The sequence below is a fragment of the Bubalus bubalis genome, chromosome 1, assembly GCF_019923935.1.
Source record: "Bubalus bubalis isolate 160015118507 breed Murrah chromosome 1, NDDB_SH_1, whole genome shotgun sequence".
Taxonomy (NCBI): Eukaryota; Metazoa; Chordata; class Mammalia; order Artiodactyla; family Bovidae; genus Bubalus; species Bubalus bubalis.
The window spans coordinates 195,534,517-195,550,776 of record NC_059157.1 but is presented as its reverse complement, the minus strand read 5'-3'; the positions used below and the strand labels follow the sequence as shown (position 1 = coordinate 195,550,776).

Genomic DNA, 16,260 nt, shown 5'->3' with positions numbered 1-16,260 from the left:
TGACATTGTCTCTAATACAGGAAGTGGTGCTGGGGAACTTTGGTATGAGAGGCATTGTCAGCTCTAAAATCTGAAAACACCAGCAGGTCAGCATCATTCTTGCAGTTACATGCCACCTGCTCCCAACCATGTCTTTTCTTTTTGCTGCAGATCCTTACCAGATTCTTGGACCCACAAGTAGCCGCCTTGCGAATCCAGGTGAGACATTGCTCATGGTTTTGCTCTTACAAAGTTATCTTTTGGGCAGGAGCGATATTGAACGTTGAACCTGAGTAGGCAAAGAAATCCCTTCCACTGAACAAATTTAAGTTGTAAGTTTCACTGGATTACTTGCCTAAATGGCAAATAAAAGGGTTGGGTTATAAACTTTAAGATTTAGCTTCAGCGAAGAGCATCCTTACCTAATCCAAGTTGTTTCAGCTTCCTGGGGCTGCTCTGACCAAGTACTGCAGGCTGGGGGCTCAGACATCAGACATTTATTGTCTCCTGGTTCTAGAGGCTTGCGTGTGCGCTAAGTCCCTTTAGTTGTGTCTGACTCTTTGCGACCCACCAGGCTCCTCTGTCCGAGGGGATTCTCCAGGCAAGAATGCTGGGGTGGGTTGCCATGCCCTCCTCCAGGGGGTCTTCTCAACCCAGGGATCTAACCCAAGTCTCGTACGTCTCCCCATCCGCAGGCAGGTTCTTTACCACTAGCGCCACCTGGAAAGTACTAGAGGCCTGAAGTCCAAAATCAAGTTGTCAGGGTTCTTTCCCTCTGTGGGCCATGGAGAAGAATCTGTTCAAGACCTCTCCTTGGCTTGCAGATGGCCATCTTTGCCTGCATCTCCTTACTTCTGTATGTTATCTCTGTGCCCAAACTCCTATTTCTACCAGGACCCTAGTCAACCTGGATTAGAGCCCATGCAAATGACATTACTTTAACTTGATTACCCCTCTAAAGATCCTAGTCCCAATGATGTCACATTCCAAGGTACTGAGCAAACCCGACATATGAATTAGTGGGGAGGAGGACCACACTTCAACCCATCACACAGCAGATAAAATAATATCTTAAAAAAAAAAGAACCTAATGACAACCATAAGACTTCAAACTTAGGCTCGTGGTCATTGAATGGCCTGTGTCTGAACTCAGATGCCAGAAGAAAGCACAGATCCTTAATCGCCCATTTGTAGCCTGTCCCTTGCCAAGGGTTGTCACCTGGCACCATGCCTCGGTGCCAGCCAGGTTGTTTGATTTGTTTGTGTTCGGGTCAGAACCAGCTGTGCTGGCATCCACTTCAGAAATGCACAGCATATGCTGCATATTCTCAACAGCAACTTCAGATGCCAAGATGTCACAGGCATGTTGGAAATCCCAGCTAGAATGTGTATTGCCTAAACGTTGAGGCCAAAACGGGGTTAGAAACGGGAAAATGTAGATTCTGTGTAAATCCCCACAAGGGAATCTATACTTTGGAAAACATAAAATATCATTATTGGAAGTTCTGCATCTTTGACGCTGAAGTTTAGTTAATGGTAACTAGCGCAGTAAATGTTTTTTAAACAGCAGAGAATTGAACGGGTCTGTTTTGTTTATTGCATTAAATCCAGGCATAGCTCAGGTGCTCAAAGATTATTTGCCAAATAAATGAATTCAAGGAGTAACAAGATACTCTCCTTGACTCTCAAGGAACTTCCACGGACACAGGTCTCCCCGGCATCTGCCTGGTGGCTGTGTCCCCTGGATCTGTTCCACGGACACAGGTCTCCCCGGCATCCACCTGGTGGCTGCGTCCCCTGGGTCTGTTCTTACACCTGTGCACAGCTTCCGTTTGCAGCTGCCTCCATTGTTGTTCAGTCGCTCAGTCCTGTCTGACTCTGCGACCCCATGGACTGCAGCACACCAGGCTTCCTTGTTCTTCACTGTCTCCCGGAGCTTACTCAAACCCATGTCCATTGAGCCGATGATGCCATCCGACCATCTCATCCTCTGTCATCCCCTTCTCCTCCTACCTTCAATCTTTCCCAGCATCAGGGTCTTTTCCAATGAGTCAGTTCTTCGCATCAGGTGGCCAAAGTATTGGGAGCTTCAGCTTCCGCATCAGTCTTTCCAATGGATATTCAGGATTGATTTCCTTTAGGATGGATTGGTTGGATCTCCTTGAAGTCCAAGGGACTCTCAAGAGTCTTCTCCAACACCACAGTTCAAAAGCATCAATTCTTTGGTGCTCAGCCTTCTTTATGGTCCAACTCTCACATCCATACTTAACTACTGGAAAAACCGTAGCTTTGACCACATGGACCTTTGTCAGCAGAATGATGTCCCTGCTTTTTATTATGCTGTCTAGGTTTAGCATATCTTTTCTTCCAAGAAGAAAATGTCTTTTAATTTCATAGCTTCAGTCACCATCTGCAGTGATTTTGGAGCCCAAGAAAAGAAAGTCCACTGTTTCCATTTCTCCCCCATCTATTTGCCATGAAGTGATGGGACTGGATGCCATGATCTTAGCTTTTTGAGTGTTGTGTTTTAAGCCAGCTATTTCACTCTCCTCTTCCACCTTCATCCATAACCAGTCACATAAAAAGCATTACTGTGTTTTGAGATGATGATTATCAGTCAGGTTTCAGGAAGACTAATCTGGCATGAGCATTCAGGAGAGATTAGAAAGGGGGAAAGGGCGGAAGCTGGAACGCTCTGGGAACGTTCATACAATAATGTGAAATAACAATCCAATAGCTCCCCTTCCCCCCCCCACCCCCCGGCTGTATCACGCTTGGGCAAATGCTTGTCTCGGAACACCATGGTCTTCCTCCTGCAGAACGGGAATCGGAGGTCCTGATGAATGAGCTAAGTTCTCTTGGGTCATGCAGCCCACCAGAAGAGAGGCCAGATTTGAACCCCAACTCTCTGCCTCCAAAACCTGCTTTAATATTTTTCAGCCCCTCCACTGCCACTGAGCGAGCATGAAAGAAGGAGCTCTTGGAGAATGAGGACCCAGAGAATAGAAAGGAAGGATTGCCATTCAAACAGCTGCTTCGGTGCTTGGGATGGGGCTGCAGTCAAGGATAGAGGGCAGGAACCTGTCCAGCAGCATAAACAAAACCAGTCCGGCCCTTTCACCCCCCCAGATGGGTTAAGTGAAATGTATATAGGTCTGTGCCCATGGTGTCACAGATAAAGGTGGCGCTTGGTTGGTGCCTTGGGGCCAAAGAGAGCTGTGGCCCCTTAGCAAAGGGCTTAGTGCCTGGGGATGCCCACAGTGCGTAGAGGGACTTGCAGGCAGAGCAAGGAGCACTAACTGGCCTGGGGAAGTGGAAGATGGTCTTGGTACCTAAGAGCAATGCTGGCATCGGGAGCCAGGGCTGCACTTTATTCCACTAAGACTGTGTCTGCTGGGTCCGGGGAAAGTGGCAACATCCAACTTTTTTTTTTTTAGAATTTTTTTTTTTTTTTTTTATAATGTGGGCCATTGTAAAGTCTTTTTTGAATTTGTTACAATATTGCTTCTGTTTTATGTTTAGGGGTGGTTTTTCTTTTTGGCCTCCAGGCATGTGGAGTCTTAGCTCCCTGGCTAGGGATTGAACCTTCAGTCTCCCTGCATTAGAAGGCGAAATCTTAACCACCAGACTGCTAGGGAAATCCCAACATCCAACTTCTGACTTGAAGATAAAGACTTCTCTTACTTAGTTTATAATGAATTGGGCTTCCCTGGTGGCTCAGATGATAAGGAATCAGCCTGCAATGCAGGTGACTTGTAGGAAACCCAGGTTTGATCCCTGGGTGGGGAAGATCCCATGGAGAAGGGAATGGCAACCCACTCCAATATTCTTGCCTAGGAAATCCCACAGGCAGAGGAGCCTGGCAGGCTTCAGTCCATGGGGTTGCAAAGAGTCGCACACAAATGAGCGACTAACACTTTCACTTTCTCCGTCTCTCCTTAGGCTGTATGTCAGTTACATTCATGGGGCCTCCCCCTCCTAAAACAAGAATGTCTTTTATCCTGCTGTAAATGAGAATGTTTCTTCCTGTTTGGTTCTGGTTGCCCAGTCTCTGATAAATAAATCCTTCACCACTTGAAACTGCTGCCTCTGCTCTCCACACAATGCAAACTTTAAAAACCATTTTAAATGAAAAGATGACTTCACGTGATGTGGGTGCCCAAAATGATAACAGCATCTCCACATCTCCCTCCCAAATATGCATTTGGTGTGCAGTGTGGACTGCGTTTCTCCTGCTGAGACGAGTGTGTCCTTGCACTGTGGAGTCCTGGATCAGATATTAGCGACACCGCCCCTTTACATCCCATCAGAGTGGCTGAGTGTTTACCAAGGCTCCTGTGATGAACAGAAATTGCCTGTCCGGGAAAGTGTTTCCTTGGGAACAAGAGTTCAATGGCTCCCTTGGGGCTCACTGGGGAGTCTTTAATGGTGAGCATGAAAGTGGAACCTGCTCCAGGCAGGGCCAGAGACCAGTGTTAGGGATGTTTTGGCATTGGATAGGAGGTGGGAGTGTCCAGTCTTCTACTGAGACTTACCAACCGCAGGTCCAGGGAGGGGACAAAGGACCCGAAGGACCTGTGGAGGTGTGTGTAGAACCCAGGCCTGAAAGCAAGACTGGAATCCAGGTTCCAACCCTTGCTGACCTCCAGCAAGATCAGTCACTCTGCCTCTTGGGCTCTGATTCCTCATCCCTGCCGTGGGGTGTCACATAGTTCTAGGAAGCAAGGGATTAAATAAACACATGGAAAGTCTTCAGAATGATGCCTGGTACTAGTCAGCCTTCAGGGACACTGGCCAGCCCTGAGAACACCACCATTCCCAGCTTCTGTCCTGCCAGCCTGTAGTTTTTTGGGAGGAAGGAGGATGGTTGGTTTCCTTTGCTGTCTCCTGTTTGTAGGCAAGGGAGGTACCTTTCGTTAAACCCTGGTTTCCAGCTCAGACAGATCATGATCCGAGCACTCATGCACTGAGTTTATCTTCATGGTGATCCTGCAAGGTAGTATTATAATACTACCATGTTGATAGTATTGCATCACCCCATTCTGCAGACAGGAACACTGAGGCACAGACAGCAAGGCGAGCCACCCCAAGTCCCATTAAGAGGCAGAGCCAGGATTCAGCTGAGACGGTGCTGATTCCAAAGGGGTGCTTCCAGCCCCTGCGCTTCCCTGTCCCCCCACCCACCCCCCACCAGTCCTGTCTGAGCCACCCTGAGCCCTGACAAAGCCTTCCATCTGGGACACACGCCTGCCGCCCTGATCTTGACGTGGTGGTGGTGGTGGGGGGGGGTCCAGGCTGTGCACTTGGGTTTTTCTGCAGCACCTCCAGCTACTGCAGAAAGTCCGAAGGTCGGACCCCGTGGTGCCTGCTGGGCGCCCTCCCTGCTTTATTTACGGCTCTCTCCCTCCATCAGCTGGGGGCCGAGGGTCCTCCTTGGGACCCCCCTCCTGCTTGCCCCATGGCTGCTGAGTCACTCCCAGCTGTGCTTTTCTCTGTGGTTTATAAACCGTTTAGATGTTTTGCCCTTTTCTGTTGCCCAGTCTGTACCTCTGTGCTATAGTGTTTCTCTTCTTTTCTTTTTAATTTATTTTTTTATTGAAGGATAGCTGCTTTGCAGAATTTTGTTGTTTTCTGCCAAACCTCAACATGAATCAGATATATATATAAATATATATATATACACACACATACATATATCCCCTCCCTTTTGAACCTCTGTCTTCTTTTCTTTGAATCAGAGATGACAGTCCTCTCCCAGAATTAAAGGCTTGCCTTTTGTCTTCTTCGAAGCCACACCCCAGGCCCCTTCATCCCACTGGGCCTTCCTGTAAGTGGGCAGCCAACAGGCTTGGATTCCCTCTTTCCCCAATCTTGCCTTTTAGTTAATTACCCTGGACAAACCTAGGACAAAAGTAGCTACTCTTTACTGATGTTTCAAAGGAGGTTATCAGGATAGAAGAGAAAAGAGATGTAAAGAGTTTTGTTTTTTTTCCAAAGAAGGTGATTATTGAGGTGCAGGTGATGAGGCTGTTGGATGGACAGTTGGTCTTAAAAGAGCTTCTGCTTTTACTTGTTGGTTTGGCCGGTGAGATACCCACTCTTAGACTACATAAATCTTAGGTATTCGTGTTTTGGAATCTCTATTCTATCTTCTAATACACACCTTTAGCACACAGTCTCACTGTTTCGACAGTAAAAGAGGAATTTAATAAACGGCTTTTGAAATTCTGCAGCCATGAATAACTTGTTTAATTTACCATCGACTAACTCCTCAGCAAACATTGTGCCCCCTTGAGAATTCAAGCAGAGCAAGCAGATCTGCTATAGACTGTGAAGGCAGTGGGTGTTGTTACATCACGTTGAACAGTTAATGAGCTTGACATAATGCTGCATTTGATAACATCTGCTTAAACAACGGGGCTTCCTGGTGGCTCAATGGTAAAGAACTCACCTGCCAATTCAGGAGACGGAGATTCTATCCCTGGTGCAGGAAGATCCCTGAAGAAGGAAATGGCAACCCACTCTGGTATTCTTGCCTGGGAAATCTCTTGGATAGAGGAGCCTGGAGGGCTGCAGTCCATGAGGTTGCAAAAAGCCAGACATGACTTAGTGACTAAAGAACAACGACTGAAACATTAATCGATTTACATTTATGGCTGTTATTTTTTGGTAAGGAAGCAGATGAATTTTGTTTTGCAGATGTCTTATTCCCATATGCCCTTGAAAGGCTCAGAGGTCAAGCCCCTGTGTCTTAAGGGCTGATGGTAAAATAGTCAAAGGAGACATCCCTCGTCCATCCTTTTACACTTCAGTTTCCGGCCAGGAACTTAGGCCCCCGACTTACTAGTTCTTTAGAAACAGGAGAGGTGAGAAAGCACTTTTCTCTGCCATTTTTCTCTTACACACGTTTATAAAAGGAGTGAGTGAGCGACAGATTCCCAAAAGACAATGCCAAGGTTTGAAGAGATGATAAATATAATTTTGGCTGTTTAGGAAAGTCTGTGTATTTTATACAAAATCTGTGGGATTGCTCTCTCTCTGGGAGGAGGTTGACAGTGAATATCTATTTTCAAACAACTGTGTGTGTTTATATTGAAACATATGTTAGATTGTTTAAATCAAAAATCCATGTTTTTCCCTATTCCCAAGTCATATATGAAAATTTTTTTTCAAGTAGTAATCCTTTAGTTACAATATGTATACCAAAACCATATGGTTTTCTCAAACAGCTCTTTGTATTTTTAAAAATGCATATTAATGAAATGTTGGGGGCAGCAAAAGTTGATTGAGAACAGTTTGAATATGTGGCCCCCAAAAAGCGAAGACTTTACATTGCGATGAACTACAAGCTGTTAATACATTTCAAATGTGTTGCTAGAGTGAAAAAATGCTAATTTTCCAGAACGTATTCAGAAAAGGCTGACCTTTCTCACGATGCTATCGTATGGATAGATTCACAGACATATCCACTACATACAGCCAATGTGGAAACAAAGATTTATGAGCTGGGCCATTTATCTGGGGAGCTTGTGGACAGGATTTAGAGAAAGCAAATTTATAATTGATTTTTTCATTTCATCAATTCCCTGAAGAGTTGGCAGAGTTCCTTTAATCATTTTATCATATCTGTTGGTATTTACTCATAGTGTAACAAAAGGTCATCTCTTTGGTAACAAGCCCAAGGTGGTATCTGGGAACTGGGGAGGAAAGACCTGCCTCTTACCTGTTTTCAAAGCTTTTAAAACCTGCTTAAAGCATCTTAGCTTCTCCTGGTCACAGTCTGACTCTTGGTATTTGCATGCTTCTCTCTCTAAGGGAGCCGTCAATCATCCTGAAGTATTGTAGTGTAGAGGTTAGAATGATGTGCCTGGATGTTTCTCTGAATTTAATAAAACCTAAAAGCCGCATGGCTAGACCCCCAGTGGGATCAAGAGAGCTGTGTGGACACTCAGTCAAATGAGATCTTGTTGACTCAGTTGCAGCCTCATTCCGCTCCCAAGAGGACTCGCACTCACTCATGGTTGCAGCGTTTTCATATGAAAACTCTGCTTAACCCAACTGGTCTTGCAACGCAGGGGCAACACGTGGATTTCCGTTACGATGCATTTGCCTAAATACTGGAAATGGGTGATCTGGTTTGAGACATAGCCAACTTTTTTTTCTAAACTTCCTCATTTTGAGTGGGTTAATTCTGTTCTAGGAAAAGTTTTGACAGAATGGCTTTCTGCGTGCCAGCCCCGTGTTATGTTAGAAATAACGGTGTTTACTTCCATTCTCTACTTTTTCCATAAACTTTTCGACGTTCATTTCCTAAATCTGACTTTTATTATTCAACTTGACCTAGCCAACATAAATGGTACTAAGTCATTATTGCCAGCCACATAATGGTGCTTTCTGTCTCACAAAAGAGGAAAATTAAGTCTTCCCAGCCCCAAAACACAAAGTTGACCTGGCTGCTCTTCTAAGGAAGTCAGAAATGAAGGAAACTGACTTGAACTCTGCCCCCTGGGAATTCTTTGCATTCCCGAAAGGACTTGGATCAGCCTCTAGATCTGCCTGGTCATCACCAAGGATCATCATCGTAGGCCAGTTCCTTAGATGCAGATCTTGGGCTAAGCATACTTGGGCAGGCGATTCATGAAGGGTACATTCTTGAGGGAGAGGATGCCAGAGACGGCAGGGGAGAGATTAAGGAAGCTTGTGGCCTTAGCTGGGCTTCCCAGGTGGCACTAGTGGTAAAGGGTCCACCTGCCAGTGGAGGAGACATAAGAGACGTGGGTTTGATCCCTGGATTGGGAAGATGCCCTGGAGGAGAGCATGGCAACCCACTCCAGTATTCTCGCCTGGAGAATCCCCTGGACAGAGGAGCCTGGCGGGCTGCAGTCCATGGAGTCACAGAGAGTCAGACACGACTGAGCCACTGAGTGTGCATGCATGTGACCTTAGCTGGAACCTTGCTTCAGTCTGACCCCATCCATGCTAAGTCCCGGGCATGACCAGCATCACAGAATCGGTCCCTCTTTGAGGCCAGGGGGCTGACCTCTGCATTTCTTTGTCAGTCCATCAGGCCGTGGCCTACCTGAGGGGGTGGGAGGGAAGGGTTTGAGGCAGCTCCAGTTCGGCCAAGGGCAGTTCTCTGGAGAAGGGGTGGTGGTGTTGGGGTACAAGAGCAGCCAATGCCCCCAGCCCAGAGGGATGGGCACACAGCCTGCTAAAGGAACTCTGCATGGGGTTTTCCAGGTGGCGCTAGTGGTAAAGAATCCACCTGCCAGTGCAGGAGACACAAGGGATGCTGGTTCAATCCCTGGGTCGGGGACATCCCCTAGAGAAGGGATGACTACCCACTGCAGTATTCTTGGGCTTTCCTGGTGGCGGAGGAGCCTGGCAGGCTGCAGACCATGGGGTCACTAAGAGTCGGACACAACTGAGTGACTTCACTTTCACTTTTCACTTTTATGCATTGGAGAAGGAAATGGCAACCCACTCCAGTGTTCTTGCCTGGAGAATCCCAGGGACGGGGGAGCCTGGTGGGCTGCCGTCTATGGGGTCGCACAGAGTCAGACATGACTGAAGCGACTTAGCAGCAGCAGATGGTCTAAAGAATCTGCCTGCAATGTGGGAGACCTAGGTTCAGAACTCTGGGTTGGGAAGATGCCCTGGAGGAGGAGGGCATGGCAATCCCACTCCAGTATTCTTGCCTGGAGAACCCCATGGACAGAGGGGCCCTGGCTGGCTGCAGTCACTGAGGCCGCAGAGAGTTGGACATGGCTTTGCACACCAGTGTTCTCACAGATGTTCCGTTTCTTTTCCCCACCTCCTCAGGGAGCGGGCAGATCCAGCTTTGGCAGTTCCTGCTGGAGCTTCTGTCTGACAGCTCAAATTCCAACTGCATCACCTGGGAGGGCACCAACGGGGAGTTCAAGATGACCGACCCGGACGAGGTGGCACGGCGCTGGGGGGAGCGGAAGAGCAAGCCCAACATGAACTATGACAAGCTCAGCCGGGCCCTCCGCTACTACTACGACAAGAACATCATGACCAAAGTCCACGGGAAGCGCTATGCCTACAAGTTTGACTTCCACGGGATCGCCCAGGCCCTGCAGCCCCACCCCCCGGAGTCCTCTCTGTACAAGTACCCCTCGGACCTCCCCTACATGGGCTCCTATCACGCCCACCCGCAGAAGATGAACTTTGTCGCCCCCCACCCTCCGGCCCTCCCCGTGACGTCATCCAGTTTTTTCGCCGCCCCGAACCCATACTGGAATTCACCCACGGGGGGGATCTACCCCAGCGCTAGGCTCCCAGCCAGCCATATGCCTTCGCATCTGGGCACTTACTACTAAAGCCCCCGAGAGAGGCCTTTCCCAGCACCTGTGTAGACACCCATCCATTACTACAAACTCTTATCCGAGACCATGAATCAGAAGTGCCTCAAGGGAAATGCGAAAGCTCGACTGGGGCAGGGGGAGAGATCCAGAGACTCTGAGTGGGAGGGACTTACTAAACCATGACTACAGAGATAAAAAGGATGCTACCTGTGTACCTGGACAGGTAATCTGTGGACCGACCTTGTAAAAGACATTGCAAGTAGAAGCGTGACGTCATAAGGACAAAGTGCCAAAGAAAACATTCAGAAGACGTGTATAAACCTTTAGAGTAGTCTTTGGGAGTCCTGCTAGTGCATTAAGCGGGGATTAAACTCAAGCAATAGATACCACACAGTCTGGACCTAACATGCCATTTCTAATGTCATTGGAAGGAAAACTACCTGTATTTAAAAAGAGAAACATATCAAACACAGAAAAGAGAGGAGAGGGAGACTATGGTAGCCCATCGATGGACACTGTTAACGGAACTCATCAGCATCTGCTGTCTTGGGTGAAACCAGATTCTTAGAACAACCCGAGGCTTCCAACTCCTTGACGATAAGACGGGAACTCTGTGTCACAGGGTGGGACTGAGCATGTGTGTGGAGAGGGCACGTGGGTGTGGATGGAGGAGGCGGGAGAGGAGGAAACGGGAAGGAGGAGGGAAGGACTGGGAAGGGAGCTTCTTGAGCCGTGAAGACTGGACTTGGGATGGTGTCGGTTCTTCGGAGAGCTGAGCCGTGGAGATGTGAGGCTTCCTGCGGTCAGTGTTGTACCAAATCCAGTGTTAGGAAGACGGACACAGCGTGATGGGGGCGGGGCACGGACGGTAGGAGAACGCAGAAACAAAATCATGCATCTCTTTTTGTCTTGTTTTGTTTGTTTATCAAAAGAAAAACCGTAACTGGAATTGTCTGATATTTAAAAAGAAACATTCAGGACCTCATCCTTAGGCGGGGGTGCTCTGCTCTCCACGGGGTCAGGTAAGCGCTAGCCTTCTCGGCTACCCCAGTCTGAAATCGCCTGGGTGTCCGGGGCGAGGCAGCCTCCAGTTTTCCTTTTGAGTCGCGAACGCTGTGCGTTTGTCAGAATGAAGTATGCAAGTCAGTGGTTTGTTTTTTTGTTTTTGTTTTTTCCTTTTTATATAATAATTATATAACTTATGCATTTATACACTACGAGTTGATCTCGGCCAGCCAAAGATACACGACACAAGAGACAATCAATGATCTAATGTGGCCTTGAACTTTAACTCTGTATGCTTAATGTTTACAATATGAAGTTACTAGTTCTTAGAATGCAGAATGTATGTAATAAAATAAGCTTGGCCTAGCATGGCAAATCAGATTTACACAGGAGTCTGCCTTTGCACTTTTTTATTTTAAAGTGACTCAGATTGTTTAATAGAAACTTGTGCTGCATGGGGGTGGGTTTGGTGTTAGAGGTTTCCTTTGTCTGGGAACTAGTGCAAGGGAGTGCCAAGGACTTAGCACATTTGGCACCTGAATGGTGTGGGCCTCTCTGGGGCCTTCTTGCCAGATCGCCCTGTCTAGGGCAGGAGGACCAAAGGTTTAGCCTGGGAGCCTCCAGACTCAGGCCCAGAGTGGAAGGAGCCCTCTGAAGCTGGGGTGGTCATTGATACATTCCAGATCCCCATCCAGTCACAAATCACCCTTCCTTCCTGCATTAAAGCATCTATTGCATGGTGAACACACGCTTGTTCCGGGCACAAACTGTGTTGTTGTTGGTTAATAAAGCATCACAGCAGCAGTGTCTCCCTTGAACGAGACCAGGGACGGCTTTTAAATTCACCATCTGGCTTCTCCGTCAGAGGCTCTCACTGGGTAGCCTGTGGCCTTGACCTTCCCACACCAGGATAATCTGGGTACCCTGGTCTGGGATTTTTACCAGTCCTGAGCCTGACGTGTGATCAGATACTGTTTATGTCTCTGATCTAAAGTCCATCACCCTTGACATCTTTTCTCTCCTGAGGATGGAGCCTCAGCCAGGGTAAAGGTGGTTAGGTGAAGCCTTAGCCGAGGTGAAGGAGAGCCGGGATGCAGGGCCATGTGAGAGGGAGCAAGCCTCAGCAGCTCCCCAGCCCGAGTCGGTTTCTGAATTGGCCCATCTCCGAGCTGTCTGGGGGCTTATTTTGCACTCTGTAATCCTTTTGCGATGATTAAATGACGTTGCCAAACCTCTGTGCTCTGAATATTTTGGCAGTGGTCTCTAAAGCTGGTAGGATCCGATTACCAAAGCTGCAGACACTCGGCATTACTTGAATTAAAAGAAATCCAACTATCCATCAATTACGGCAGCTTGGGAAAGGCCTGCAAAGTGCCTGCGCCTCCTTGGGGAAGATAAATAAGTAAAAGCATAAAAGCTGGCAGCCGGGGGAGACCCACACTGTTTTAATGGAAAAGATCACTCATTTTTATTTTGGAATGCAAAGTCGAAGCACACCTACGTTCTGATACAAATAGCCATTTACTCCGATAATCACTCAGTTCCCCTCTTTCAGGATCATGTCATGAGCAAAATAATAAAAACAAGGCAGGCTTCTCATATTCAACTTTAACAGATGTTCTCAGTTATGGTTCCCCCACCTCCTTCTCCCACCCGCCCCCCATCCAAATTATTAGCAAACTTTATGACCAGCATGAGCAACTGGGATCATTTTAGATAACATGATAATGCTGAGTTCTCCCAAATAATTCCTCAATGATATCCTAAAATAACATTCACTCTCTGCTCCTGTAGAACTGAAATCCAAAGCAGTCTCCAGTTGGTATTCATGATGACATCAAGAACGTTTTCCCTCTGCTGCCCCCATTTCTCGATTTGCTCTGAGGTACACACACGATTCCTGTAGAATTTCCCTTCTGTTGGCAAGAGATAGGACCCTTGTTTCCTGTTTTAAGTGTCAGTCTTTTGGGATTTGTGTAGGATGGAATCTCTGCGGATTCCCAAATCTCAGTCAAGACTTCATTTTTGCTCCCGGTTGGATGTCCTTGCTGTGTGTCAGAAGGGTTCATGATGAAGTGATTTGTCAGGACTGGTAGAGGTAGAGCGCTTTGAGCTCCTTCAGAGCTCCTCAGCACTGCTGCAGCTTCTGCCACCTGGGTCCAGGGGTCTCGAGCAGCGTCCCATGGATGCACGATGCTGCAGGGACTGCTAACACCTGGGACGCGGGCAGTGATTGAAGATAGGTAGAGCATAGAGGTCCCACGGGCCACTGCATTGACCTTTAACCTGTGTTTAAAGGAAGCATCATTTTTACCTGTCTTCCACCATGCCACCCAAATAGAGGTTCTGAGATGACTACTTGGAGAGTGAAAAGCACTTTGGATTACTCAAAGGTATATCACATTTCCATTCCTTTATCTTAACCTGGGTTTAAAAAATATTGGTGAAATGTTTTCATGTCAAATGGGGAAATTGTTGGCTATAGAAATCAAGTATTAAAAATAACTAGAAGGTCTTCATCTTAGCATAGAGTAGCAGTGCTCCAAGTGGGGTCCCAGGGGGCTGCAGGAGCCTCACCTGGAACTTGTTAAAAAAGCAGATTTTCAGGTCCCACTGCAGACATGCTGAATAGGAAACTCTGGTGGCGAGGCTCAGCCATTAGGTCTCACACACCTTACAGGTGATTTGGAAGCATGTTGAAGTTTGGGAGTCACTGCAACAGAAAAAAGATAATCTGTGTCTATGTGTGGGATGGTCAGTGTGAAATCTCAATGTCATAACTGTTTTTTTTTTTTTTTTTTCCTGTGGCCACATGAAAAGCAGCCATCAGGGAAACCAGTTTACTCTGGAAGTATCATTCAGAGTTATGCTCCCTCTGAACAACTTTCCTTCCTACTGTTAACTCGCCCATGTGTATTAGTTATCCCCTGTGAGTAACTGCTGCTGCTACTGCTAAGTTGCTTCAGTCATGTCCGACTCTGCGACCCCATAGATGGCAGCCCACCAGGCTCTGCCTTCCCTGGGATTCTCCAGGCAAGAACACTGGAGTGGGTTGCCATTGCCTTCTCCATTGTGTGAAAGTGAAAAGTGAAAGTAAAGTCGCTCAGTCGTGTCCGACTTGTAGCAACCCCATGGACTGCAGCCTACCAGGCTCCTCCATCCATGGGATTTTCTAGGCAAGAGTACTGGAGTGGCTTGCCATTGCCTTCTCCGCCTGTGAGTAACAAATTACCACAAATTCAGCAGTTGGAAACAACACACGTCTATTATCTTCACAGTTTCTATGGATCAGGCATGCAAGCATAGCCTAGCTGGGTCTTCCACTCAGGGTCTCAACAGGTTGAAATCAAGGAGTCAGCCAGGACTGTGGTCTTCTCTGGGGATGGGGTCCTTTTCCAAGCTCACTGATTGCTAGCAGAATTTAGTTCCTTGTGGTTGTAAGACTGAAGTCCCATTTCCTTACTGGCCATCACCAGGGACCACACTTAAGTTTTAGAGACCACTTGAGGATCTTGCCACATGGCCCTCTCCACAAGGCAGTTGCTTCTTCAAGGCCAGCAGGAGAACCTCTCTCACTTCAAAGCTCTCTGGCTTTTAAGTGCTCACCTTGACTAGCTCAGGCCCACCCAGGAGAATCTCCGTTTTTATTAACTCGAAGTCTACTGATTAGGGGTCTTAGTTATATCTGCAAAACTCCTTTTGCCATAGATGTAACCTAATCAAGGGAGTGATAACTGATCATGTTCACAGGTCCTGTTCACAGTAGAGTGGATTCTACAAGGCATGTATACCAGGAGTTGGGAATCTTAGGAGCTGTCTTAGAATTCGGCTTAAAACCATAGATATTCTGCCTATCTTCTAGCATTTTCTAAAATCCTTTGGCCAATCAAACCTCTCAAAAACACACATTGCTCAAAAGGCCAGCCCCCTCTCAGCAGCAGTATGTGCCTGAAGACATGGGCACCGTGGCAGCTTCTCCCACTGGCAATACAGACTTCTTGGAATAAGTCTGTAGATCTTAATCTGGCCAGTCTGAAAACATTTATGTTGAAAATGTAGGGGAATATGCTAATTTTTTCATAGTATTTACATATTCTTTTGATTCTATTGAAAAAGCAGCCCAATACCATCCTGTATGGAAATCACTGTGCAAACTCTCCTAACGTATAATTTTTATCTTAATTTTATAAAATGAAGTGGCTTCATCTGTTTTCTTATAAAAGATTTTGACAAATATTATGTTTTTATAAAGCAGGTCATAATATTAATTGATTATCATTTGTGTCAGATCTTGTTGAATTAAAAGACTTACATGCAGGAAGCATGTTAAATGTAACGGAAATGGAAATGGAAAAAGAGATAGGAATTTTTCATGACTCATGGATAGATACACATAGCATGTTGCCTGAAGAAAATAATATAAAAATGGTAGCTAGGATTTCATTAGGAGAGGACTTCATAAAACGGTTTTGAGGTTTTACAAGGTCATGACTGGTTGAGCACAGTCAAAGAGTACTGATTAAAAGATCAATACCCATCTGGAGGATAGGTCATGGGGACAGGCTCCAGGCCTCTGCCCTTGACTGTATTCATACCTTACTAAGGCGAAGAGTTGACTCATTGGAAAAGGCTCTGATGCTGGGAGGGATTGGGGGCAGGAGGAAAAGGAGACGACAGAGGATGAGATGGCTGGATGGCATCACCGACTCGATGGACGTGAGTTTGAGTGAACTCCGGGAGTTGGTGATGGACAGGGAGGCCTGGCGTGCTGCGATTCATGGGGTCGCAAAGAGTCGGACACGACTGAGTGACTGAACTGACTGACTGAAGGTGAAGATAGAGGAGGTACACCAAGGACCACTCCAAATGCCATTGGCCAAAAGGAAAATAGGTCGCATGACCATATCAGGATCCAAAAGAGCTGACTGAAGGGATCAGCCAAGTTTGA

General features: G+C 46.9%; 1 protein-coding gene across 7 annotated transcripts in view; it reads left to right on the top strand.

Moving 5' to 3' along the window:
- The window catches only part of ERG (ETS transcription factor ERG), a 323,164-nt gene extending 311,467 nt beyond the window's left edge, over positions 1 to 11,697 (top strand). For all 7 annotated transcript variants that reach the window (XM_044948472.2, XM_025293998.3, XM_025293990.3 and 4 more), the window contains 2 exons: positions 151 to 198; positions 9,802 to 11,697. In XM_044948472.2, the coding sequence (XP_044804407.1) occupies positions 151 to 198; positions 9,802 to 10,322 (569 nt within the window). In that variant the 3' untranslated portion in view covers positions 10,323 to 11,697. The remainder of the gene's footprint in view (positions 1 to 150; positions 199 to 9,801) is intronic.
- The last annotated feature ends 4,563 nt before the right edge of the window (positions 11,698 to 16,260 follow it).